Source organism: Zootoca vivipara, chromosome 10, assembly GCF_965207765.1.
Source record: "Zootoca vivipara chromosome 10, rZooViv2.hap1.1, whole genome shotgun sequence".
Classification (NCBI taxonomy): Eukaryota; Metazoa; Chordata; class Lepidosauria; order Squamata; family Lacertidae; genus Zootoca; species Zootoca vivipara.
Window position 1 is genome coordinate 48,217,120 of NC_142593.1, and position 23,898 is coordinate 48,241,017.

General features: G+C 45.1%; 1 protein-coding gene across 2 annotated transcripts; it reads right to left on the minus strand.

The window, feature by feature from the left end:
* Window positions 1-937: 937 nt before the first annotated feature.
* SEC11C (SEC11 homolog C, signal peptidase complex subunit) lies at window positions 938-14,798 on the minus strand. 2 transcript variants are annotated; one of them, XM_060280341.2, is made up of 8 exons: window positions 14,744-14,798; window positions 11,944-11,997; window positions 8,356-8,465; window positions 7,042-7,191; window positions 5,446-5,565; window positions 4,006-4,063; window positions 3,504-3,580; window positions 938-1,493 (listed from the first exon to the last, which is right to left on the minus strand). In XM_060280341.2, the coding sequence occupies exons 1-8, from the start codon at window positions 14,780-14,782 to the stop codon at window positions 1,454-1,456; spliced, it is 648 nt and encodes a 215-aa protein (XP_060136324.1). In that variant the 5' UTR covers window positions 14,783-14,798; the 3' UTR covers window positions 938-1,453. The 2 variants fall into 2 exon arrangements, with proteins under 2 accessions (XP_060136324.1, XP_034956623.1); XM_035100732.3 differs by lacking the exon at window positions 3,504-3,580.
* Window positions 14,799-23,898: the final 9,100 nt, after the last annotated feature.

Sequence of the window (23,898 nt, forward strand, 5' to 3'; positions counted from 1 at the left end):
ACCAACATAATTCTTTCTTTAAAAAACAGTATCACCCACAAGAAAGCTCTTTATGCTACATTTCTGCAGGTCTATTAATTTCTACAGGTGAATCTTGGAACAATCCATAATACTCGTACCTCAGCATCACTTTCCACATTATAAAGCAAAAGTATTGGTCCATAAGAGAAAAACTTGGTTGGATAATGCCTTATTATTTTACCTCATGGATACAACATTTTGCCTTGCCTTCCCAACTCAATCCTACCACCTAGTTTTGGGTAACATCCTGCCTAACCAAGAGTTCCAGATGACCCAAAAATTCCCCACATTTTGGTTGGTTTTTCTCAAGAGTTGGGCTTTGGAGTGTCCTCCAAACTATGGGATTCCTTCCCCCTACCCCAAGAAGACACTCCAGTCTGCAGAAGATGTATACATGTGCACAACTGCATGTCAAAAATCCACACGTAGCTCAGATTGTGCCGTTTCTGGGTTGTTTAGTAAGTAAGTATATCCATCCTTCTCACCCAGTATTTTATTCCTGGGGGAAAGGGAGATCAATGATGTACACTGACATCCTGGGGTGCCACATCAGCTTCTCAGAAGGCTTGAGTGGACCTGATCCGTCTTCCAGAGGTTTAGGATCTCCTGGATCACACACTGGAAGACGTGAGCTGCCTCTGTTGCTAATTCACACAAGGCAGTGTGGGCGTCTTCAAACACAGGAATGTTCCTGGTTGGTTACTGGTTGACAATTTTCTCATGCATCTGCATCTTGTGTGTGGTCCAGGTTCTCATGGGCAGAATGATGCAGATGACTGTGCTACCGAGGGAGGAGCAGGACCACCTCAATGAATCTGCAGGGGGGGCTCTTCCCCGTCTATGAGAGAATAACACAATCTCATCTCAAGCTACTGAGAGCCAAGATTGTCAACCTGCTCTTCTCAGACAAGCCCAGTCCAGCAGTACAATTTTTATTTTGTCACAACAACCACAAAAAAGTCTCCTCTCACAAACAAGTTTGATATATATATCATGCAGTGTAGATCCGTTTTGGAATGTTTAACCAGCCCCCTGCCCCACCCTGAGCGCTGAAATTTCCATGATATTGACCCTCCCCACCCCACTTCCATCCCAGTCACTCTGCCCATTTATATCCCTTGCTGAAAAGCAACCGTGAAAACATGAAAATCAAAACAATATTGTAAACAAAATACCAGTGGACAGTGTTTGTAATCCCGTTGTAAGAACACTTATAGGCTCGTTCAGACGCAACCAGTAGGACTTATGCACAAAAAATTGGGTTTTTAAGATTGTGGCACGGACAGGAAAATTCATTGGGACAGTATTGTCTGCGGACCATGAAATATTTTGTAGACACAGGGACGGTTCAAATATATTAGTATCTCTTTGTATATCTATGCTCAAGAGTTGCGCAAGGCAGTTCCATGTTCAGTCTTTTATGATTCTCGTTTCAGGAGGACATACGCGCCCATGACAGCCAAGAGAGCGTACTGCAAACAAAACATATAGATTACTTTGGTATTTAACATAACTCTTTGCATCTCAGACGCCAAAAATCAGATACTGTTTCAGAATAAGTTTTCAATAAACGACTGGCACCAGTTTCTGAAAAGCAAAGGGTGAGTCGAAATTGTCTGCAATGTGAACGAACATGGATTCCCGATTGGCCACTATTCTTTCCAGTGGAATAACTCACTCTCGCCTGGTTCACACATAACACTAAACCATGGTTTACTATACCATGGTTTATTAAACCATGGTTCAGCATTTTGTGCAAATACTGCCCAAAGCTTAACTATGGTTTGTACACTGCCAACAAACCACAAACTGAAACCATGAACCTTGGGTTTGGTTTGGTTTTTTAAAAAAACTATGGTTTGGTGTGCAATGACAAACCTAGACAGCATCTTAAAAAGCAGAGACATCACTTTGCCGACAAAGGTCCGTATAGTTAAAGCTATGGTTTTTCCAGTAGTGATGTATGGAAGTGAGAGCTGGACCATAAAGAAGGCTGATCGTCGAAGAATTGATGCTTTTGAATTATGGTGCTGGAGGAGACTCTTGAGAGTCCCATGGACTGCTAGAAGATCAAACCTATCCATTCTTAAGGAAATCAGCCCTGAGTGCTCCCTGGAAGGACAGATCGTGAAGCTGAGGCTCCAATACTTTGGCCACCTCATGAGAAGAGAAGAATCCTTGGAAAAGACCCTGATGTTGGGAAAGATTGAGGGCACTAGGAGAAGGGGACGACAGAGGACAAGATGGTTGGACAGTGTTCTCGAAGCTACGAACATGAGTTTGACCAAACTGCGGGAGGCAGTGCAAGACAGGAGTGCCTGGCGTGCTATGGTCCATGGGGTCACGAAGAGTCGGACACGACTAAACGACTAAACAACAACAATGGTTTGGTGTTATGTGTGAACCCATCCTTAAACGTGATTTGACCACCAGATGCTCCCTAACTACAAAGAAGCTGGAAATAGACTAACTTTGGAGAAGCAATGTGTTTCATTCATGGCTTGTTAAATGAACCATGGCTTCCAATTATGTAGAAACCTTGGCTCTATGTACACCCCTATGTGTGAGTGAAGCTGCACTCATGACTGAAGTGAACGGAGCAGGAATTTTGGGCGCCACTGGAGGGCACATGAGGCTCTGAATAAGAGTGCATATACTTACGCATGTAGATGTATTCTTACTTGATTAGAGATCTAATATTTGACTCTTGGTGTGTTTCAAATAATGATTAAAACTGAAATCTAACAGAATCACGGAACACACAGTATTACCGCATGACTAATTATGTGTGGAAATTATATCTACAGCTCTACAAAAACAAGGCTTATTTTAACACTGCCTATAGCAACATGGTCGGGAATTTAAAAACATTCTGTTGAGCAAAACAAAAAAAGAATAAAAGCTTATTTATAAATGTGACACATGGCTAGTTTTCTCTGTGGCATTTGAGAAAAGGAAAAATAAAAACACCCTTAACTATTAATTTGTTATGAGGAAAATGTAGCTCCACAATGCTTTCCAGAAAGGGAAGATCAACCTGGCCACTATTGCATATAAATGCCTCTTCATTCATTCTGGCTTTGAAGAATTAACTCCTTGTGGTCTTTTCAGTTTATAAGACTGATGGCACAACCCGTCATTCACTTTTATTAATATGAGCAGCTTTGAGAAACAATAATTGTCGGGACAGCAAGATCCTTTTATTTAAAAAAGTAAATAAATATAGAACTTTTTAAAATGAATGGTCATCTTGCCACTCACTTCATTGTTAGGTAAACTGTATGGTAGATACACTTAAGAGTCCTTCATAGTTCTTATTTGTCTTTACAATCCAAGTTTAGTCAACGTTTCACGCAGGGCTACTTGTGTTTTCTAGGGATCTATCTTGCCTGCTGGCGGCAGATGCAATCCTTTAAAAAGAAAAACCTCAAACCTTCCATTGGCCTTTAACCCAAAGTAATCTGCTCTATTTGAATACTCACGCTCGCAAAAATTCTCCAACGTGATCCTTGATGCAAAGCAAGATGCTGCCCTCAGAAATATGAAACGGGAATGATATCTGCATAAGGTGAACATTTCCTTGAGTATATTTTTAAAAAAAAATCAGGGAATTGAGGCTTTGTACATTGACACTCCACTGAAATTAATGGGAGCTACACAACAGACCATTTGTAGTTTTGCACAATTCCCATTCACTTTAATGATACCTGCTGTTGCCGCGTCAGCATTTGTTTTTTCTTATTTACCATCAAGCGGTGTATAAATTTTATGAAATAAATCTGCCAATGCATTGTGCAGACCAAAATTATCCCATATCTGAAACATGAGCCTTTAATGGCAAAAGGAAGTAGGCCTGATAAAACCTTCCAGGCGCAATCTTCTCTCTACCAGGGAATCTGTTAATGCAAGTTTGCAGATTAGTTGGCAAAAGAATTGCTTCTTTGCCGAAAAAGTTATTGGCCCCAGAGTTAAATCTTTACTTACCTTAAATTTTGGGTAGTCGTTCATGATTATGGTCACCATTCCAACATACGGCAAAAACCTGATCCGTGGAGGTTAAACAGAATAGCATAAAGTCATTTCAAAATAGCCTGACTTAATGTAGCATTTTATGCTTTTATTTTTATTTTATTTTATTTTTAAAGCCAGACCAGGTGTAAGCACAGTAGGCCTCAGGAGCTTCAAATATCAGAATTCACTGTGAAAGGAGAAAATGGTTTCTAGCCCTTTTGGCTAGTATAGTTTGAGAATCTGACAGCTAAAACTGGTAAAAGTAGAATAAATAAAGGCCGAAAACGAACAGTCCATTTGAATGTATTTAATGCACAAGGCTGGAAAGTCAGGGTTTAGGTGGCCCCAAACAGCCCACATCCTCCCTCCTGAGAGACAAGTGCTGTTTTGAGCAAAATAAATGCACACAAGACAGAGAATAGTTTATGTAGCACTGCAGAAAGCTTTGTGCAGCCCAAATGAGAGTGGAGTATTCACGGGCAAAGGCAAATACGGCAGTGCAATTAAGACTTGCTATTGCTGGCATTTTTTTTTCACAGAAATCAGAAATTCTGACACGGGGTGGGGGGTGGGGAACAGCCCACTAAGCATGTTTAACCTGGAAAAGAGGAGACTGGGAGGAGATAGGATCGCTATCTTCAAATATCTTAAAAGACTGACACATGGAAGATGGAGAGCAAAAGCTTGTTTTCTCCTGCCCTGGAGGGAAGGACTCGAACCAATGGATTCAAAGTTACAAGAAAGGAGATTCCGACTAAACAGCAGGAAGAAGTCTCTGACCGCAAGAGCTGTCTGACTCCCTTGGAAGGCGATGGACTCTCCTTCCTTGGAGGTTTTAAAGCAGTGGTTGGGTGACCATCTGCCATGGGTGCTTTAGCTGAGATTCCTGCATTGCAGGGGGTTGGACTAGATGACCCTTGGGGGTCCATTCCAACTCTACGATTCTACGCAGAATTCCTCTGCAGCAGGGGTGGGAAGGAAAATGCAGCCCTCCAGGCCTTTCTACCCGACCCTCAGGAAAATCCCCGGGCTACTCCCCTTACCAGCCCTGCTTTGAACCCTCCCTGAGTATTTTCCCCTTGCTGAAATAAGTCTGTGAATGCTTTTAATGCCCCTTGCTTGACTAGGTGCAGGAGGGAGAGGGGGCATGTGAGGGTGTAGATACTAGCCCTTCGTACAATGATAAAAAAATTGATACTTTTTGCTCTGACCGCTTTTGCTTCTGGGTCCTGCCTGCCACCAGCATATTATGATGATGATAGTAGTAGCCCGGAAAGAAACGGGGTCTGTGATCTGAAAAAGGCTTCCCACCCCTGCTAAAGAGGATTGTTCTACTTACTGCTTTTTAAAAAGTCACCCACCTATTGCCCTTCATTTCAGGGGCAACACAGCCCACCCTGCAGCAATACTCACCCTCGTGCTCTGCCAACGACGTCCTTCTTCTCAAGCCAGTTCTGGCCTTCTTTGTACAAGCCTCTGTCGTCAACTTCATTATTGTCGCCCTTGGTCAGAAATTTGATGTTGCCGTTTTCTCTACAAAAAAACAACAACAAGACAGCCAACGCGTTGTGGCACCACATATGGAAGTCGTCCATTAGAATGTTTGCAAAACAGGGAACAGAACGGATAAGGTCCCAGTCTGCCCTTCCTGTTGCCTTTAATAAATATCAAGACCTTCATTTCTGACTCTTACTGACAGATCTAAGCACCTATTTCTCCCCGGCCTGTTAATAATTTACTTTGGGCAAAACAAAGAGTTATCTGTTTAGTTACTAGATGCCTGCCCTAATGTGATTAAAGAGAAATAAGAGCGTTTCTTGATCTGGAAAACAGACACCTGCACATGTGAAAGTAACAAGAAATTTGGGGTCCAAGAAAGAGGTCGTTTCAATTCAGAAAAGCTTTGAGGGAATAGCACCAGACTTAGTACATTCTCTGGGCTAGAGGCAGAAGCCTGGGATTGTGTCCTGCCCATATTTTTTTTTAACCACAACTCCCATAATTCCTGACCATTGGCCATGCTGGCTGGGGCAGAGGGAAGCTGTGATCCAAAAGGTCTGGTGGTGCAAACCATAGGGGCAAACTCTAGGATTGCCGGACTCAATAGAGGACGGGACTTCTGTGCCTTTAATTGCCCTGCTCTCTTTTGAGTCTGGAAACCTTAAAGAGAAACCAGCAGACCCTTTGTTTAATTCCCAAGCAAAGGGTCTGCTGGTTTCTCTTTAAGGTTTCCAGACTCAAAAGAGAGCAGGGCAATTAAAGGCACAGAGGTCCTGACCTCTATTGAGACTGGCAACCCTAGCAAACTCCCTGGCTGAACCCCTCAGGACCCGCTGCTAGTCAGTGTACATTAAGTCTGCTAGATGGACCAATAGTATGACTTGGTGTTAGACAGCTTCCTATGTTCCTAACATTGGTTTCAGCTCACGATTAAGTCTGGAGCACAAGCCCGGGTTTGAGCCACACACTAAGCCAAACCATGGCTTAGCTCAGTACAGGGCAGCAGCAGGATGTCTGGGGATGAGCAAAAAGGCTCTGACCTCCTTTCCCAGAGCCCGCACATTTGCACTAAGCCGTGGTTTGGCTTAGCATGACGTGCAAACCAGGCAAGTGGATCGCCGTGAAGGAAAGCATCCCAACAGCTGGGAACCCCTTCGTCTGCAGTCCTCTGTGATAAACCACTTTATGGAGCTGATGTTTTAAAAAGCGGCTGAACAGCTGCAGAGTGAAAGGAAGTACTGCAGATGCTTTCAAAACCCAATAATTTGGAGAGCTGAGGCTGACTGCATTGACAGCACTCATTCAATACATATATGCACCAAATACGTCCCTTTTTATATTTATTAAGGAATGTACATTTAGCTTCATTTGGCCCAAGTATTTCCTGCCCAGTTCACCCTCCCCATTTCACTTCAAATGCAAATCTCGATTCCTTCTAAGCATTCTACATTCTAACAGCCAAGCAGGATGACTACACCAGTGACAGCACAGAATTGTTTTTGCCATTACTTTTCGTGGACTTTGATTACTCTGTGTACAATCGGAATATCTCTGCCTTCGACTTTAAAAACCACTATTTCCCCGGCCCTGATGGGGTCGTCCCGGAAGTTTGTTAAGAACAGCAGATCTCCTCTGTGAAAGGCTGGCTCCATGCTGCCACTATAAAGGAAAGAAGAGAAACGGGAATTAAGGAGTCAGTATCATTCTTCTGTTGGGGAGGCAGGGAGGAAGCTTGGTACTAGTTTTCTTCTTTAAAAATTACTATTACAGTGGTAACTGAAGAAAAATCAATCATGTTCACAGGCGATTGAAGCGACACCCTGATATTTGACAGGTGACGTATTTCACATTCCAAGATGCGCTATATCCCACAATGCCCTTTAAACCATTTCAAATGTCTTTGCCTGGAAATGAAATGACGACAAGGGTTGGTGTCTGGCAGGCCTCCCTTGGCTGTGAGACTTGGGATACCGGCTCAACCTGCTCCCTGCCTTGCAGGACTTTCCCCACCTGACCAGGGAGGGGAGGGGGAAATGTTGCTGTCTGTCTGACTGTCTCCAGCTACAAAAGCTGGGGCTGCTGAACAGACTCTTGGACTGCAGTGTTGTTTGGGGTTTTTTGTTGTTGGGGGGTGGATGTTGCTGTTTGTTTGTTTGTTGCATATTTATTTTGTTTAAATTAAAAAAGTATGTGCAAATTGCTCAATTTGGTTGTGTACATCTTGATGTTACATTTATTGTTTATTACTACTTTTGTTGTCTTTTGCATATTTTTTTATATGTTGCAAGCAGCCTTGAGCATGGTTTTAACTCTGGAAAGGAAGCATACAAATAAAATGATTGACTGACTGAGAGCATTCCATAGACAGGGGCTAAATCTGTTGTTAATCAAGCTCATGTGATTTTTATTGTACTTTTTACTTTGGTTGTAAATAATTTTGGGACTTTTTTTTTTTAAAAAAAAAGTGGTATAGGATGCACAGATTGAATAAACCTAACGAAGGAGATACAGTTGTACCTTGGTTTAAGTACACAATTGGTTCCGGAAGTCTGTACTTAACCTGAAGCAAACTTTCCCATTGAAAGTAATGGAAAGTGGATTAATCCATTCCAGACGAGTCCACGGAGTACTTAAACTGAAAGTACTTAAAATGAAGTGTACTTAAACCGAGATATGACTGTACATCAGACAGACAACAGTTGCCGAAACCACACATCCTGGTCTCCTTCCAAGATCTGCAGATACTATTTTAGGAGAGGAATGGGGCATAAGCTATGGATCGCTCGCTATCCCAGCAACAGATTTGATTTAACATAGACATACCTGAGCACTACAACGATAGGACTCTCACTCCCAGTGATAACAATAAGGCCTTTCCATATCATCAGCGCCGAAGACACAATCATGGCAAAATTTAAGACTTGGTAATAGAGCTGTAAGGAGGGGAAGAGCCTTGATAAGTGAAAACAGCAGATCAAAAACATGAGATTAAGCAAGCAAGCAAGCCAACAGATGCCAGCAGGGTTCTCATTTCGTGATGTTATAGCAGCACAGAATGCACTAGTACAAAATGCACTGGGCTTAAGAGCAATTGCTCCAGCTCAAGAGCTGGGAAAACTAGCTTGGGTGTGAATGGCAGAGCCCAGAAACCGTTTTTAAGGAACAAGGAAGCAAGCATGAAAGGAGGCAACCAGGGCAAGGGAATCTCCTGAAAAGACTGGGCTCCAGTAACCCACATTTGTGCTTTTACACCTCTACAAAAGTCCCATTGACCCCCATTTCTATGTTTAATGTAACCACAACAGTTTGGGGAGGGGGAGAGATTATTATACTGCACAGAAACATAAATGGTCACAGCTGCTAGTGCAGTTTGCTTCCAGGAAGGAAAGTGGGGGGAGGCACATTCTGAGATGTAAATACTGTAGGATCTTTTTATCTTCAACAGACGCACGTTGAGCTTCTTCGACAGAGGTGAAGGCTTCCCAGGGCGCCGTGCCTTTATAACAAGCGGCTTGGTGGGGTTGCACAAAACAGGGCAATCAAAAACAGACTGCCGAGAAGGAGGGTGCCCTGACCACAACACTGCCGCCCTCACCAAAGAGGGAGAAAGTAGATCAATGCGGAGGGGAAAGTAGGGCACTCAGATTTCACCTGCCTGCACAAGGCAGCTGTGCAGTGCTCAAAAGGAACCCCAAGGATGCCCTCATTTCCTGGCTTCTTTCAGAATAGGTAAAATTGTTTAAAGGCGGAGGTTGGGTGGGGGAGATAAACTAGAACATTTTTTTCCCTTCACCCTCCATGATTTATTGTGGTCACCCAAAAACATATGTACTCTGCTCACAAAAGTTAAAATAATACAGTATTTTTTTAAAAAAAACAACAACACACACACACAGAGAGAGAAACACAACACAATAAAAAGCAGCTGAGCTAGAGTTTGTTTGGACCCTGGGTGAGAACATGGTGGCTGAAAGGGAGGGTGTGTCAGAAGGAAAAATGAATGGATATTGATTTATATATAAAACTTTTCATTAATGTTACATTTTTATATGTAACCATGTGCTTTTGTAATATTTTGTTTACGATGTCTGTTGCATGGTGTCTGTTGCTGCCTCAGTTTTTCGGGTACCACCACTTAAGAGATATTTTAAATATATTAAGTGGTATAGAAATTAAATAATCAATCAATATAAAACCACCCATTGGGTGGCATCTAGTGAATTAGTTCTGTTAGCACAAGGACTTGGGGCTGAACAACCGAACCTTCCCTTCTCTTCTGCCCATACGCCCCCTTCCCCCCCCCCCAAAAAAAACCTGTTCTGGAAGTTACTCCAACCCTCCAGAGCAAATCTGGTGAGGGCACCGAGAGAGGAGGGGGAAATGAAGTTCTGTTGCACAAGAAGAAAACCTGCCACTAGCAGAAGTACTTCATATTGACACCGTCCATTGAAATTATTTTATTTTGTTGCTTATGCATTTTTACAACTTATATATACATCATACAATATCCATCATTTATCCCTTATCTTCAGACCTCCCAGTCCATCTCTCCATGGCATTCTAGGTAGTCTTTTGTCGGTTGCATATTCTATTATTTCACCCATTTCCGTCTCAAATTTTCACTTATTTAGTGTTATCTGCTGCTTATACGTTCATTCCTACTTGTGGGTTAAATTGACTGTTGCACCCTCTAAGATACCGTCCACTGAAATTAATGGAGATGACTAACTGAGGTCCATTCACTTTCAGTGGTTCTATCCTGAGCATAGCTTAGTCGGATACAAACATTATTTGGAACGGCCCAGTTCCAATTCCTGACATGTCCAGGGAAAGCTGGGAATGTCCCTACTGGAAACTCTGGCCAGCTGCTGCCGGTCAGTGTAGATAATACTTAGCTCAATGGTGCAGCAGCCTGACTTGGTGTTCCTTTAACCCTTCCCTAGACTAAGTGCTCAGGTGGACCTGTGATTTTGACATGCAGTGAAGGAGTCGTGCAAATTGCTCTTGCCTGTGGGATGCTCACCCCACATTCCCCATGACGCCACAAAGCTGACAAAATGCTCCAGCCAAGTCGTGGGGAGTGAAATGTACCCTTGGATTATATGCTGGGCAGGTGGTGGAAGAAGTGTCATAACTGCTTAATCTCAAAAAGGAAGCTCCACTTGACTTACGTTCTTAAGGCACCAATTGGGTTGGATGAATCATCCTTTCATCAAACACCCACCCACCCAAAGAGAGACCGGAAAAGAAAAAGAAAGCTGCGTTCCACAACCCCTTTGCACACATCCCACAACTCTCTTCCATCAAAACATTCTCCTCTCAAGCACTTCCAGGCCTCCTTATTTTATCTCTCAGCATCCTGTATGACCGGGGGGTGGGGGTGGGGCTGTCACATTTATTTGCTCCTAAGACGCTTTGGGGCAGCTGTGAGGAGAAGCGCACAACCCCACCGATTTTAAATATGGAGAATGAAAGGAAAGAAACTGGAACTCTGAAGAGTAGAAAAACAAACCCTTTTCAGCTCTTGTTTTCCAGAATGAGAAACTTGCCATGGAATTCTACTCAATATTGATCCAGAGTAGATTCCAATGTATAGTTTGGAATACATATATTTGTATTAAAAAATTCCTTCAGTAGCACCTGAAGAAGTGTGCATGCACACGAAAGCTGATACCAAAATATAAACTTAGTTGGTCTTTAAGGTGCTACTGAAGGAATTTTTTTATTTTGCTTCGACTCAGACCAACACGGTTACCTACCTGTAACTAGAAATATATTTGTATAGTTAGCAGAGTAACAACTTAAACACGTCCAGGATTCTCAGGAAATAGACCAGAGGCCATTGTATTTCATCCAGGAGAGCTTTACTGCTACTGAAGGCAAATGAGCATAATGGTCACAAAATCCAATACATTCAGAGTTGGAACTGTCCATGGGAAATCCAGTTGCAGCAGACTTAAACTTAACTTAAACTTACAATAACTTAAAATAAGACTAAACCTTAACACTGAATACAGGACACGACACCACACCAGAAGGAAAAGAGCTTGAAAGAGGAAGTGAAGCCCAGGCTCCTTCTGGCCTATTATTATAATCAGCATGACCGTGACAGAAGAGATAACAGAACCAGTTTAAGCCAGCTGTACTCAGTTGCTCGGAAGGAATAACCCAAACATCATGAACCCCCAGTCCAACCCCAGCAAGACTGGAATCACAACTAAAGAACCCCCGATAGACCCAACCTCCATTTAAAAACATCCAATGAAGGAGAGACTACAACCTCCCAAAGAGGCTTTTAAACAGAGGTTGGGTGGCCTTCTGTTTTTAAATATGCAACTGCTTTTATATAGGTTTATACGTATATAGGTCTTGCAGGCAGCAAGACAAACCGTAGTCGTGCTTTTCTTTTACCTGGCGCTTGTTCATTCGCCGCAGGTCACCAAATATATCCATGGCTGCAGCTATCTGAGGAGCCAATAACAGAAAGAGAGAAGGAGAGAGAAATGTTATTCTTAAACTAGGTAAGGTAAGGTAAAAGGTAAAGGACCCCTGGATGGTTAGGTCCGGTCAAAAGCGACTATGAGGTGCAGCACTCATCTTGCTTCAGGCCGAGGGAGCCGGCATTTGTCCACAGACAGCTTTTCGGGTCATGTGGCCAGCATGACTAAACCGCTTCCGGCACAACAGAACGTTGTGATGGAAGCCAGAGCGCATGGAAATGCCGTTTATCTTCCCGCCACAGCGGTACCTATTTATCTACTTGCACTGATGTGCTTTTGAGCCGCTAGGTTGGCAGAAGCTGGGACAGAGCAATGGGAGCTCACCCCGTCATGTGGATTTGAACCACCAACCTTTGGATTAGCAAGCCCAAGAGGCTCATTGGTTTAGACCATGGCCCCTTTTCTTAAAGCTGTGAATTCTACCAGGTGTATCTTTCACTGAAAGGATGTGGGCAAAAAGTATGGTCAGGTTGTAGTGAACACTGAACTGCAACCCTCGTTCTGGTATCAATTGCATGGGGAGACTTAGGACAAGAACATGTAACCTTTGGCCCTCCGGATCTTGTTGGACACCAACTCCCATCAGCCAGCATGGCCAATCGTCAGGGACGGTGGGAGTTGTAGTCCAGCAACATGGAGGGCCACAGCTTCCCCAGCCTTCAAATACACCCCTAGCCAACTTTAATAAATTGTTGCTTTCAGCTGCTCAAAGGGCTTCACGTGCATTATCTAGCTGCAATAATTATTGACTTACCGGTACCTTTCAGGGATTCTTGTATCATTAGCCCTCATACTGTAGACCACCTATGCTAATCTTCACCATCCTGGTGCCCTTCTTCCATATGTGTCAGGCTACAACTCCCATCAGGCAGTGTGAGCATGGCTGTTGGGAGTTGTAGTATGGCACATCTGTAAGGACGCCAGCTTGGCAGAGGCGAGAGTCAAACCACAGGCTTCCCGATTCGTAACTCAGTTTCTTAACTACTACACTTCCCCTTTAGAAGCAACTATTTTTTCTTTAAGTGTTTGTTTTTTGGCAGATGCATTTCATGTTGCTTAACAAGACACTAAGCCAGCAAGGCAGGAGGGTTGCCAAGGGACCAGAACTTCAGGCTGTTCAACAGATATAATATATGTATGAAAACCTCACAATTCACACGGTACCTGCGTCCAAAAGAATAATACACCTTGCATTTACTACAAAATGCAGATTCATTTCAATTTCCCAGGTTTGGCGTATCTTAACTGGAGATGCTTGGTCAGCCTAGGACAGTATTAACAAGTCTGACAGCAGCTCAACAGGGGTTTCCCCCAGACCTGTCACTTAAGCTCCTTTTATTTGAAGATGCCAAGAACCAGAAACCATCTGCCTGCAACACACATGCTCTACCACTAAGCTCTGGCCTCCCCTCGCCTTATAATCTGAGAAGTTAGCACACACTTTCCAACATTTTAACTTAGCAGCAGGGAACTGCAGCGGAAATCACTTAGGGCTCACACATCAAAAGTTTGCAAGACTAGCAGTTCAAGGATGTCCACCCGATGCCTCTTGAACCCCACTAGGTATTCTTCAGCCTTTACGCCCTTGCAGCAGTGTGTGGCAAGAGAGGGGGTGGCATTAACAATGTCCTCCAGTGTCCCCCAAGAGGCAGGGATGCCACAAACTTGGATGTCTTTAAAAGAGGATTGGGGAAAAAATCCATGGAGGAGAGGGCTATCAATACCTACTGGCCACAATAGCTATGCTTCACCTCCACAGATGTAGGAAGTTAAAGCAGCTACTGGAAACCACAGGAAGAGAGAGTGCCCTTGTGCTCATGGTTCTGCTCCCTGGTTTCCCACAGGCATCTGTTTGGACACTGTGAAAACGGGCTGCAAGACTAGATGGGCCACTGGCCTGATCCAGCAGAGCTGTAACTATAGAAGGAAATGAAAAACGGCCGAGAGCAAAGACCGAGACTCTCAATCTCAGGGATGTGGATTCGAGACCCACCTTGAGCAAAAGATTCCTGCACTGCAGTGGGCTGGACTAAATGACCCTCGCAGTCCCTTCTACCCCTACAAGCCTATGAGTTGCAAAAGTCTTCCCTGCCCACCCCTTGTTGCAGGGTGGTGTCCAGACTCCATACGATTAGGCTGGAGAGTCACGAGCCAACTGGCAGCCCGAAACAAAACACCATGAGAAGGAGCAGGGGAAAGCAACACCCTACCCCCATATAACGCTTGGGGTATATCATGGGAAAGTAGCGTTGGAAGGGGACCACGAGGGTTATCTGGTCCAATCCCCCCTGCAATGCAGGAATCTTTTGCCCGATGTGGAAACTCGAACCCACGACGCTGAGATTAAAGAGTTTCATGCTCTGCCGACTGAGCTATCCCAAGGACCAACTTTGGGTTGCAAAATAAAGCGATTGGTAAATTATTATTATTATTATTATTAATTCGTTTTTGAAAACAGTGCAAATATAGATATATAAGACTGCGAGCCCCCAGCCTCCACTGAGTTCCAAAAGCAAACCTACTTAATTGCAATCTGGCATATCAGTTCGGGAAACGTCTCCCCCTTTAGACCCCCCACCCTCCTCCTACCAGCAGGTAAGGAGGGTCGCCCAGCATGGGTCGCCACGGCTCTGCTGGAAGAAGCCCCTCCCCTAGAGCCCCCTTCCCCAAATGAGCCCCACCAGAGAGGGGCTCGCGAGACCTCTACTCACAGCAGCAGCCTCCTCCCTGCCGCCGCCACCGCAGACCATTCACATTCCCCAGAGCAGCTGGCCCAGGTGGGACAAGGCACAGGTCTCACGCTTTTTTCGCGCAGGCTTATGGGAATTGTAGTCCCGCCACTTTCCCCTCTCGCGGCGATCCCGATGTAGCAGCGGAGACTTAGGAAACTACGTCTCCCAGAATGCAGCTGCGCGGGGAGAGGGGTCCCTTTCCATTTACTGTCTTGGCGGCTGCGCTAAGTGCCTGAAAGTACTGATATTTTGTCACAGGGAGGGAGGAGAGTTGAGGTTTGTTTATTTATTTATTTTTAAAAAACCAGCCACGATACAGGGCCGCCGCGCTGAACCAATTCGACTTGGGTTCGAGGGAAGCAGATTCGAGTGCTCGCGTCAGGCGTTACTTTTGACGGCTAAGCATTCGAGAGAGTCTGTTAAACCGTGGACGTCGTTTATTGGCGAGAGGGGAAAAGAAAGGGGCGGGGCTTAGAAGAGGTAAGCGAGCGGTAAAGAGGCGCGGCAAGCTGAGCAATCGCTGGGATTTGGAGGCGGGGCTAAGAAAGATGCGGTGTTAGAATTGAAGGTACGGAATCAGCGTTGCGTGCGTGAATGACGCTGGTGGAGTAGGCGGGGTTAGTGAGAAGGCATTTGATAGTGGGGTGTGTCAAATATAAAATGCAAGGTGCTAGTCCTCAAGCAGGCTCACCTCCTTAGGCATGACCAGAAGCTGCAGCCTGGAGGGTTTTCTGTTTGGGCCTTAATTCTCTTCCCTACATCAGGGGTGGAGAACCATTTTTTTTTCTGTTCGAGGGCTAAAAATGGGTGAAATTCAATAAATGTGAATTTCGCTTTTGCACCAGCAGGTAGATTCTCCACATTCACACAACCCTCTCTATGCTCCATCCATGCAAGCAAGAAGGACACGGTCCAGCCAGCCAAAAAACACTCAAGGGCGGGTGCAAAATACAACTGGTGAGGTGTATTGCCTGTGGAGAGTCCCAATGGCTGGACGGATAAATGTGAAGGGTTGAATGTATCCCCCCTCAGTCTGAAGCTCTCTCACACACACTGACTGCCTACATTGTGTGCTTTGGCTCACTTGCAAGAGTTGTTTTGTTACACTTTGTCTGTAATAAACTTTATGCAGATCATATGGACCCTGTTGGAGTTTAGCTAACAGATTTGTGGAAGAGCTGCTGGCGAGCAGGTGCTTTACTTCAATGAGTGGGTTTAGATCAGCAGTGGGGAACCTGCGATCTCTCAGGTGTTGGATTCCAACTCCCACCAGCCCCATCATCTAGCATGGGATGATGGGAATTGTAGTCCAGCAAGATCTGGAGGACTCAGGGAGCTATTTAAGAATAAGAATAAATATTTATACCCCGCCCTCCCCGGCCAAGACCGGGCTCAGGGCGGCTAACACTGAATATAAATACAGTAAAAACAATAAAACAAAAACTATAACAGTTGATTAAAATATAAGTTAGAATACAGCTTAAAATGCAGCTTAAAATGCAGCCTCGTTTTAGTGGTAGCCTAGTATAGATCAATGGGGACACGGGTGGCGCTGTGGGTTAAACCACAGAGCCTAGGGCTTGCCGATCATAAGGTTGGCGTTTCGAATCCCTGTGACGGGGTGAGCTCCCGTTGCTCAGTCCCAGCTCCTGCCAACCTAGCAGTTCGAAAGCACGTCAAAGTGCAAGTAGATAAATAGGAACCGCTACAGCGGGAAGGTAAATGGCGTTTCCGTGTGCTGCTCTCGTGTGCTTCATGCTGGCCACATGACCTGGAAGCTGTACACCAGCTCCCTCGGCCAATAAAGCAAGATGAGCGCTGCAACCCCAGAGTTGGTCACGACTGGACCTAATGGTCAGGGGTCCCTTTACCTTTACCTATAGATCAAAGCCATAAGGGGGGAAAACATCAAATATTCACTGGGGCCAACTATCCATGCTGGTCTTACATGGGCCATCAGAAAGTGCTGAGGGAAAATTTATACACAAATCCCATATAAGGGATTCCATCAAAATAAATAAATGAAGGGGGGGTAGACTGAGCCCAGCTACATTATTGCATGGCAACTTACTTTAACACAGGAATTCCAGGAGCCTGCCTTTTTGGGGGGGCCCGTGAAGCATTCGAGAGATGTGTATGAAAGTGAACATTAAATCACAAGTTTCATCCGCCTGCTTATGTGGTCACACGAGAATGGCTGCTGAATTTAACTGTAGGAGCATTGTGTAAAAACTCTTGTGCAAGCATTTCCACAACGGTTTTGGAAACTAGTCCAAGGTACATGGTGTCTGACTCAGCTTCTCGTTATTGTAAGAGCAATTTGAGAAAATGCAGCAGGTTCAGCCTGTCTTCGAAAAGCCTTGCGTCACAGAGGAAGAGCACTTTGTTCCCAACTTGGAAACACAAAGAAATGGTTTCTCCTGACCTCCATACAATTTCCTCCAGCTTCTCAGTAAGTGTGGGTGCCTGTGTTTTATTATCCACCGTTTCTGCAGCATTTCCACTGATGTGTGTCGCTGCTTGGTGCCAAAATCCTAGAACAGCAACTGGCCCATATTTTCCGAACGAGGAATAAGAGTTGCCTACTGAATGGAAGAAAACAGACCCCTGTGGGTTAATTCTTTTTTCTTTCTTTTTTTAATAAACATTGGACTAGTTGACACAAACTGTATACTGTATGTGTAAGCAATTAAATAAATAAATCAGAATTTTTTGCTTGGTTGTCAGATTTGGAGGGAGAGAGGCCGTGTCTACACCATACATTTAAAGCACATTTATACCCCTTTAACAGTCATAGAGAATCCTGGGAACTGTAGTTTGTTAAAGGTACTGGAATTGTAGCTCTCTGAGGGCAGCACCCTCGGTGAACTAGTTTCCAGGATTGTTGTGGGGGGGGGGAGCCCTGACAGAGTAGTATGTGTGTTTTAAATGTATGGTGTGGGGGTGACCTCTTGAGAGTCCCTCACCTCCAAAAATATATTGAAAAGTTGGGGGGGGGGAGTTCAGAAAAGGGCAACCAGAATCATTTCCATTTACAGTGGACGCTCGGGTTGCAAACGTGATCTATGCAAGAGGCATGTTCACAACCTGCAGCGTTCGCAACCCGCAGAGCCTCATCTGCACATGAGTGGGTGGCGATTCGGCACATCTGTGCATGCGCAAAGAGCGATTTAGTGCTTCTGCGCATGCGCGAGCGCCGAGTGGGGCTGAGAGACTTCAAAGAAGTGTGAGTAGCCCAAGGTCACCCAGAGGCTGCATGTGGAGGAGCGGAGACGCGAACCTGGTTCCCCAGATTACGAGTCTATCACTCTTAACCACTACACCACACTGGCAGAGACAGGAATGCAATGCCACCTCAGGATTATGAAGGGGATTAGAGATGAAGCTAGCAGGACTCTGGATAGATCACTTTCCCAAGGGATTTGGATAAAATAATTAATCTGAGCCTTGAAAATGCACATAGAGGAAAAAAGAGGAAGTAGGAAACAGTGTTGGTCTCCCAACTTCCTCCTTTGGTGGATGACTAAGGCATGCCCATCGCTGGAGCACGGACTTGAGACGAAGTGTCCTCCGTTTTATGTGGTATTTATTCTCTATGTTTCCACTGGGCCCGTTTCCAGTCATGTTGTTTTATCTTGTTTCTTGCAGTTCCTTCTGATTTACTCCGCCCTTCGTTTCAATATTCCTTTCTACTCTTCGCAATGTTAAACACGCAGCAGACGGTCATCATTTTGCTATTAAAGAACTATCCCTTGAGAAGGCTCCGTGTAAGATGGACATCAAACACAGTGTTACCGTATCGCCTTATTGCCTGCCCTTAAATCAATATTGCCATTTGGAGTGTTCTCTCTAATTCACGCCTGCCTTTTGATACTTGGCGTGAATCCTACTACTAAATCACTCCTAAATGTCACTTTCCCTTACCACCTGGTCTCCCTCCCTCTCCTTTCTGCGTTGTCTTCAGATTGGTAGAATGAGGGCACAGCTGGTGTCTTAATTCTGATCCCAGTGCCCGGTTGATGGTAGGTATAATGTATGTATCACCAACTAAATGTCTGCCCCCTTTGAGAGAAACTGCTCCAGGAGAGCCTATTCAGAGAACTCGGTGACTGATCTATGCTGGTGCCCACGCCTCGCCTGAAATAAAGCTTTCCAAACCACTAACTCAGCTTAGAGTGAGTTTCTACATGAACAGCTGAAGACAGCACATGGTGTCAGAAGTCACGGCCATCGCAGAGCACTGCAAGGAAAGTGCAAACCATGGATTCATTTGAAACTGGAAGCACCTCAGAGAAGTGGGCATGGCAGAAGCTGTGAATGGAGCCTATATTTGTAGGACCAGAGGCAGATTGAAGCGATCTGCAACCGCCAAAGCTGTTCCGTTTCTAATACGGATTGAGCAAAGGAGGGGCAGGGGCATCTGCAGAGCTTGGGTCTTTCGTGGTAAAGCTTACAGAAGCAGCAAAGAGAAGAGACCCAAGCAGGCTGCTCGAACTTTTGTAGGCCTGCTGGAAATATTATTACAGTACTAGCAATAGCAGCAGCAGCAATGTAAAATCGAGACAGAGCCCCTACCCATGACTCCAAGCCACCAAACCAGGGTGGAATCATAGAATCATAGAGCTGGAAGAGACCACAAGGGCCATCCAGTCCAACCCCCTGCCAAGCAGGAAACACCATCAAAGCATTCTTGACATATGCCTGTCAAGCCTCTGCTTAAAGACCTCCAAAGAAGGGGACTCCACCACACTCCTTGGTAGCAAATTCCACTGCCGAACAGCTCTTACTGTCAGGAAATTCTTCCTAATGTTTAGGTGGAATCTTCTTTCTTGTAGCTTGAATCCATCGCTGTGTGTCCACTTCTCTGGAGCAGCAGAAAACAACCTTTCTCCCTCCTCTATGTGACATCCTTTTATATATTTGAACATGGCTATCATATCACCCCTTAACCTTCTCTTCTCCATGCTAAACATACCCAGCTCCCTAAGCCGTTCCTCATAAGGCATCATTTGACCATTTTGGTTGCCCTCTTCTGGACACGTTCCAGCTTGTCAGTATCCTTCTTGAACTGTGGTGCCCAGAACTGGACACAGTACTCCAGGTGAGGTCTGACCAGAGCAGAATACAGTGGTACTATTACTTCCCTTGATCTACCGTATATGGAATATCAGCGGTGCAGAGAAATTGTTTCTCAAAGGCAAATTTTGACAGGTGGGTGGTGCTGCCACCTGTCAATCATCTAATGCCACTATGACATCGAGTGACATTGCGCTGATGATCCGATGATTCCCCCACCATGGTCCACTGATGTTCGTTCTTAATTCTTTTGCCTTTAACCTTTGCTTTTTTCAGCAGTACCATATATACGTGATTGGTAGTGCCTGCACACATCGTTTTTAACCTGCCACGTTTTGGCCCTGCCCCAGACTTGACATCATATATGACATCATGTTGGCATGGCATGGCCCAAATATCCTACTGGGCCAAATGGGGAGGCCTGAGAGACTCATGCATCGGAGGTTCTACACCCCTGGTGTACAAGCTTTAAACTCTGCATGCATAACCAAACTGCTGGCTTCACTCTGTGTCTCCCAAATTCATTTTTTGCCAGGTATTTTTATTGATATTCCATAACTTTTAATAAGTTGTCACCAAGTTAATACAAATGCAATACAAATTTAAAAGTTGACTTCCCACCCACCCCAGATATCCCTCTCTATTTTCCTCCCTCCTTTTGCTGCTCCCAATAAAATAACTTTTCCAACTATCATTTCAAAATACAGTACATTCATCCCTTCTCCCTACACATCACCTGTTCAATTACCAATTTCTGCTATGGCTTTTGTACATTGTTATAACCTGTCCTCAAAATAGTCGAGTAGAGTAAATCCTCTTCTTTCTATCTATCTATAATAGTAGTTCAACAATTTTCAAACATTTCCTTCTGATACCTCTTGAATAACACTTCGCCTGAGAGAAACAGATCTTGCTTCCTCCCAGACAAAATACGTACATTCCTCCCTAACACGGCCTTGAACCTTGCTGTCTGACATCTGGCCCCAGTAATCAACAACTCAGCCTCACTGGTGCAGCATGCAGAGGGTGAAAATGAAACCCCTAGAATATTTTCTGTCGTTGTCATTTAATCGTGTCTGACTCTTGTGTCTGACTCTTCATGACCTCATAGATAGAGACCAGAGCATGCCAGGCACTCCTGTCTTCCACTGCCTCCCACAGGTTGGTCAGACTCATGTTCATAGTTTCGAGAACACTGTCCAACCATCTTGTCCTCTGTCATCCCCTTCTCCTTGTGCCCTCAATCTTTCCCAACATCAGGGTCTTTTCCAGGGAGTCTTCTCTTCTCATGAGGTGGCCAAAGTATTGGAGCCTCAGCTTCAGGATCTGTCCTTCCAGTGAGCACTCAGGGCTGATTTCCTTCAGAATGGATAGGTTTGATCTTCTTGCAGTCCATGGGACTCTCAAGAGTCTCCTCCAGCACCATAATTCAAAAGCATCAATTCTTCGGCGATCAGCCTTCTTTATGGTCCAGCTCTCACTTCCATACATCACTACTGGGAAAACCATAGCTTTAACTATACGGACCTTTGTTGGCAAGGTGATGTCTCTGCTTTTTAAGATGCTGTCTAGGTTTGTCATTGCTTTTCTCCCAAGAAGCAGGCGTCTTTTAATTTCGTGGCTGCTGTCACCATCAGCAGTGATCATGGAACCCAAAAAAGTAAAATCTCTCACTGCCTCCATTTCTTCCCCTTCTATTTGCCAGGAGGTGATGAGATCAGTGGTCATGATCTTGGTTTTTTTGATGTTGAGCTTCAGACCATATTTTGCGCTCTCCTCTTCCACCCTCATTAAATATATAATATACATCCCCCTGCTCTAACGCTGCCAATCTCCCAGCATCACCCACCCTTCACATTTTGCCAAATTTAACCCTCAATTTTACATACAACCAAGTCAAATGTTTTTAAAACCCACAATTATCAGTTGCTCTCATTGTACATACTCAATGCGTCACTTATGTTTCTGGATATTTAATGTGGCGAATTAATGGGGCATCGATAAGAAGCCAGGAGGCTGACGGAGTTTCAGCACGTGACAGCTGGAGAACCACGCAGCCTGCTGTGTGGCTGGCGAAGTTGCAAATAAGAGAAATAATAATAATAATATCCCAGATTTTCTTTGAATAAAGGAGGTGAAGGCACAGGTCTGTCCTCCATAGGCAAACACCATTGACACAGATGAGAAAGGTGTGATAGTGCATGGCCTGTTGCTGATGCCCAGTGCTCTTCCCCAACAAACTGCAGAGGTCCATGATTTTCTACATCAGGCTTCCTCAACCACGGTCCTCCAGATGTTTTGAGACTACAATTCCCATCACCCCTGACCATTGGTCCTGCTAGCTAGGGATCATAGGAGTTGTAGGCCAAAAACGTCTGGAGGGCCGAGGTTGAGGAAGCCTGTTTTACATCTTTCCTTCCCATCCTCCCCCTCTAGCTTTGCTTTTGCTGTGTTTCCCCTCTCCTTACCTTCCCATCAGGCCTAACCTTTGTCTTATTGCTCTGATGACTTTGCACCCCTAAGGCTAGTTAGGATAAGAATCCATCCACATTGCTGGTTCAGAACAGGGATGGCATCTTTCGACTGAGAAAGAGACGAACAACAAAGACATTCCAAGCCCTACTTGGAGATGCTGGGGATTGACTCCGGGTCCTTCTGCACGCAAAGCAGATGCTCAACCACTGAGCTTTCACCAAACAAGGGCTGGGGAAGAGGACATGGCCTCAGTTTGGCCATGTCCTAAGGCCTGCCTAGGGGAGGGACTGCAGCTCATTGGGAAAAACATGTGCATTGCATGCAGAAGGTCCAAGCTCTGGCATTTGCAGGTAGGACTGGGAATGTCCTCTGAATGTCCTGGACAGCTGCTGCCAGTCAGTGCAGACAGTACTGAGCCAGAAGGGCCAAGGGCCTGATTCAGGACTTATGTCCTATGTTCCAGTTTCCTGTGAATTGCATCAGGGGGTGGGCAGCAGTCTGAGTTAAAAGGTGGAAGCAGACTGAAATAACAGGAGCAAGAACTCATGAAGCAAGTCAATACTATATGAGAGAGCAGGAGTTCAGGTTGAAAACCAAATCAGAAGCTGAGGAGAGTCCAACACACTCTGGGTGGCTACATGTCCCCCATCCCTGATCAGGGAAACTGAACAGATGAGGGTGAACCAATCAGTAGGTGTGTTCCAGAATTGTCTTCCAATCAAAATCTGTGCCAGAACTTCAGAGTTCCAATCATGGCAGAAACATTTCTGGAGCGGACCCAGGAGGACACGATGGCTTTCCTGCAGGTACTACTCTGGAAACAGCTGTGTGCTGCTACATCATTGCCACCTTGAGACATGCTTGGCAGGGCCTAACACAGCACCGGATTCTACAATCCACTCCAGCCATGTTGGGGATGTGGGTTGGGCCAGCCCAAGGCATTTTGCTGCCTGCGGCGAAGGTGGTGCCTCTAGCAGCCCATGTGCAAAAGCCAAGGGGGCTGGCAGTGAATCTTACTTCAGCACTGGCAACAGGACAGAGCTCTTCACCCAAGGGCATGGGGCAGGCTGCGGAACTTGTACAGCAGGGATCACTCCCTTGTTATCGTCCTCTGTTGCCAGCGGCAGCTGATTCAGCCTGCTTAGTTGTAGGGGCAGCCCTGAGTACAGGATTCTGGTTTCAGGAGTTCGCAGGGATCTTGGAAAACAAGTGTGAAAAGATGTGGGTTCTTGTGGACATGGCAGATGCCCCCTGTAAATCACTTGGCTCCTTATTTGCATACAAAGAAGGATAACATTCATTCCTCAAAGCAGCAATGGTGCATAAATGGAGTGAGCAGCCCGCTCTGCCTGAGACAGAATGTCCTCCAATTATGAATGATTTCCCTCCTTTGGGAGCTGCTCTGCATTTTTAACGTGGGAGAAAGTGGCAGTAACTTGGAGCAGAAAATACGTTCCCCCGTTGATCCCATTTACTAATATGGCCATGCCAGGCACACAAGTTATTCCGCAGAGCTTCAAGCACAACTCTGCTTAATATGTTAAGTGCATCTTTATAAGTCTAACAATATTGGAATCAGCGAA

Coding starts and splice junctions, on each gene's coding strand:
- SEC11C (XM_060280341.2), bottom strand. CDS start 14,782: ATGGTCTGCGGTGGCGGCGGCAGGGAGGAGGCTGCTGCT. Junction 5,566..7,041: donor GTAATCAAAGTCCACGAAAA/GTAATGGCAAAA, acceptor GTTTTTTTGTAG/AGAAAACGGCAACATCAAAT. Junction 1,494..3,503: donor GTTGGAGAATTTTTGCGAGC/GTGAGTATTCAA, acceptor TTTTGTTTGCAG/TACGCTCTCTTGGCTGTCAT.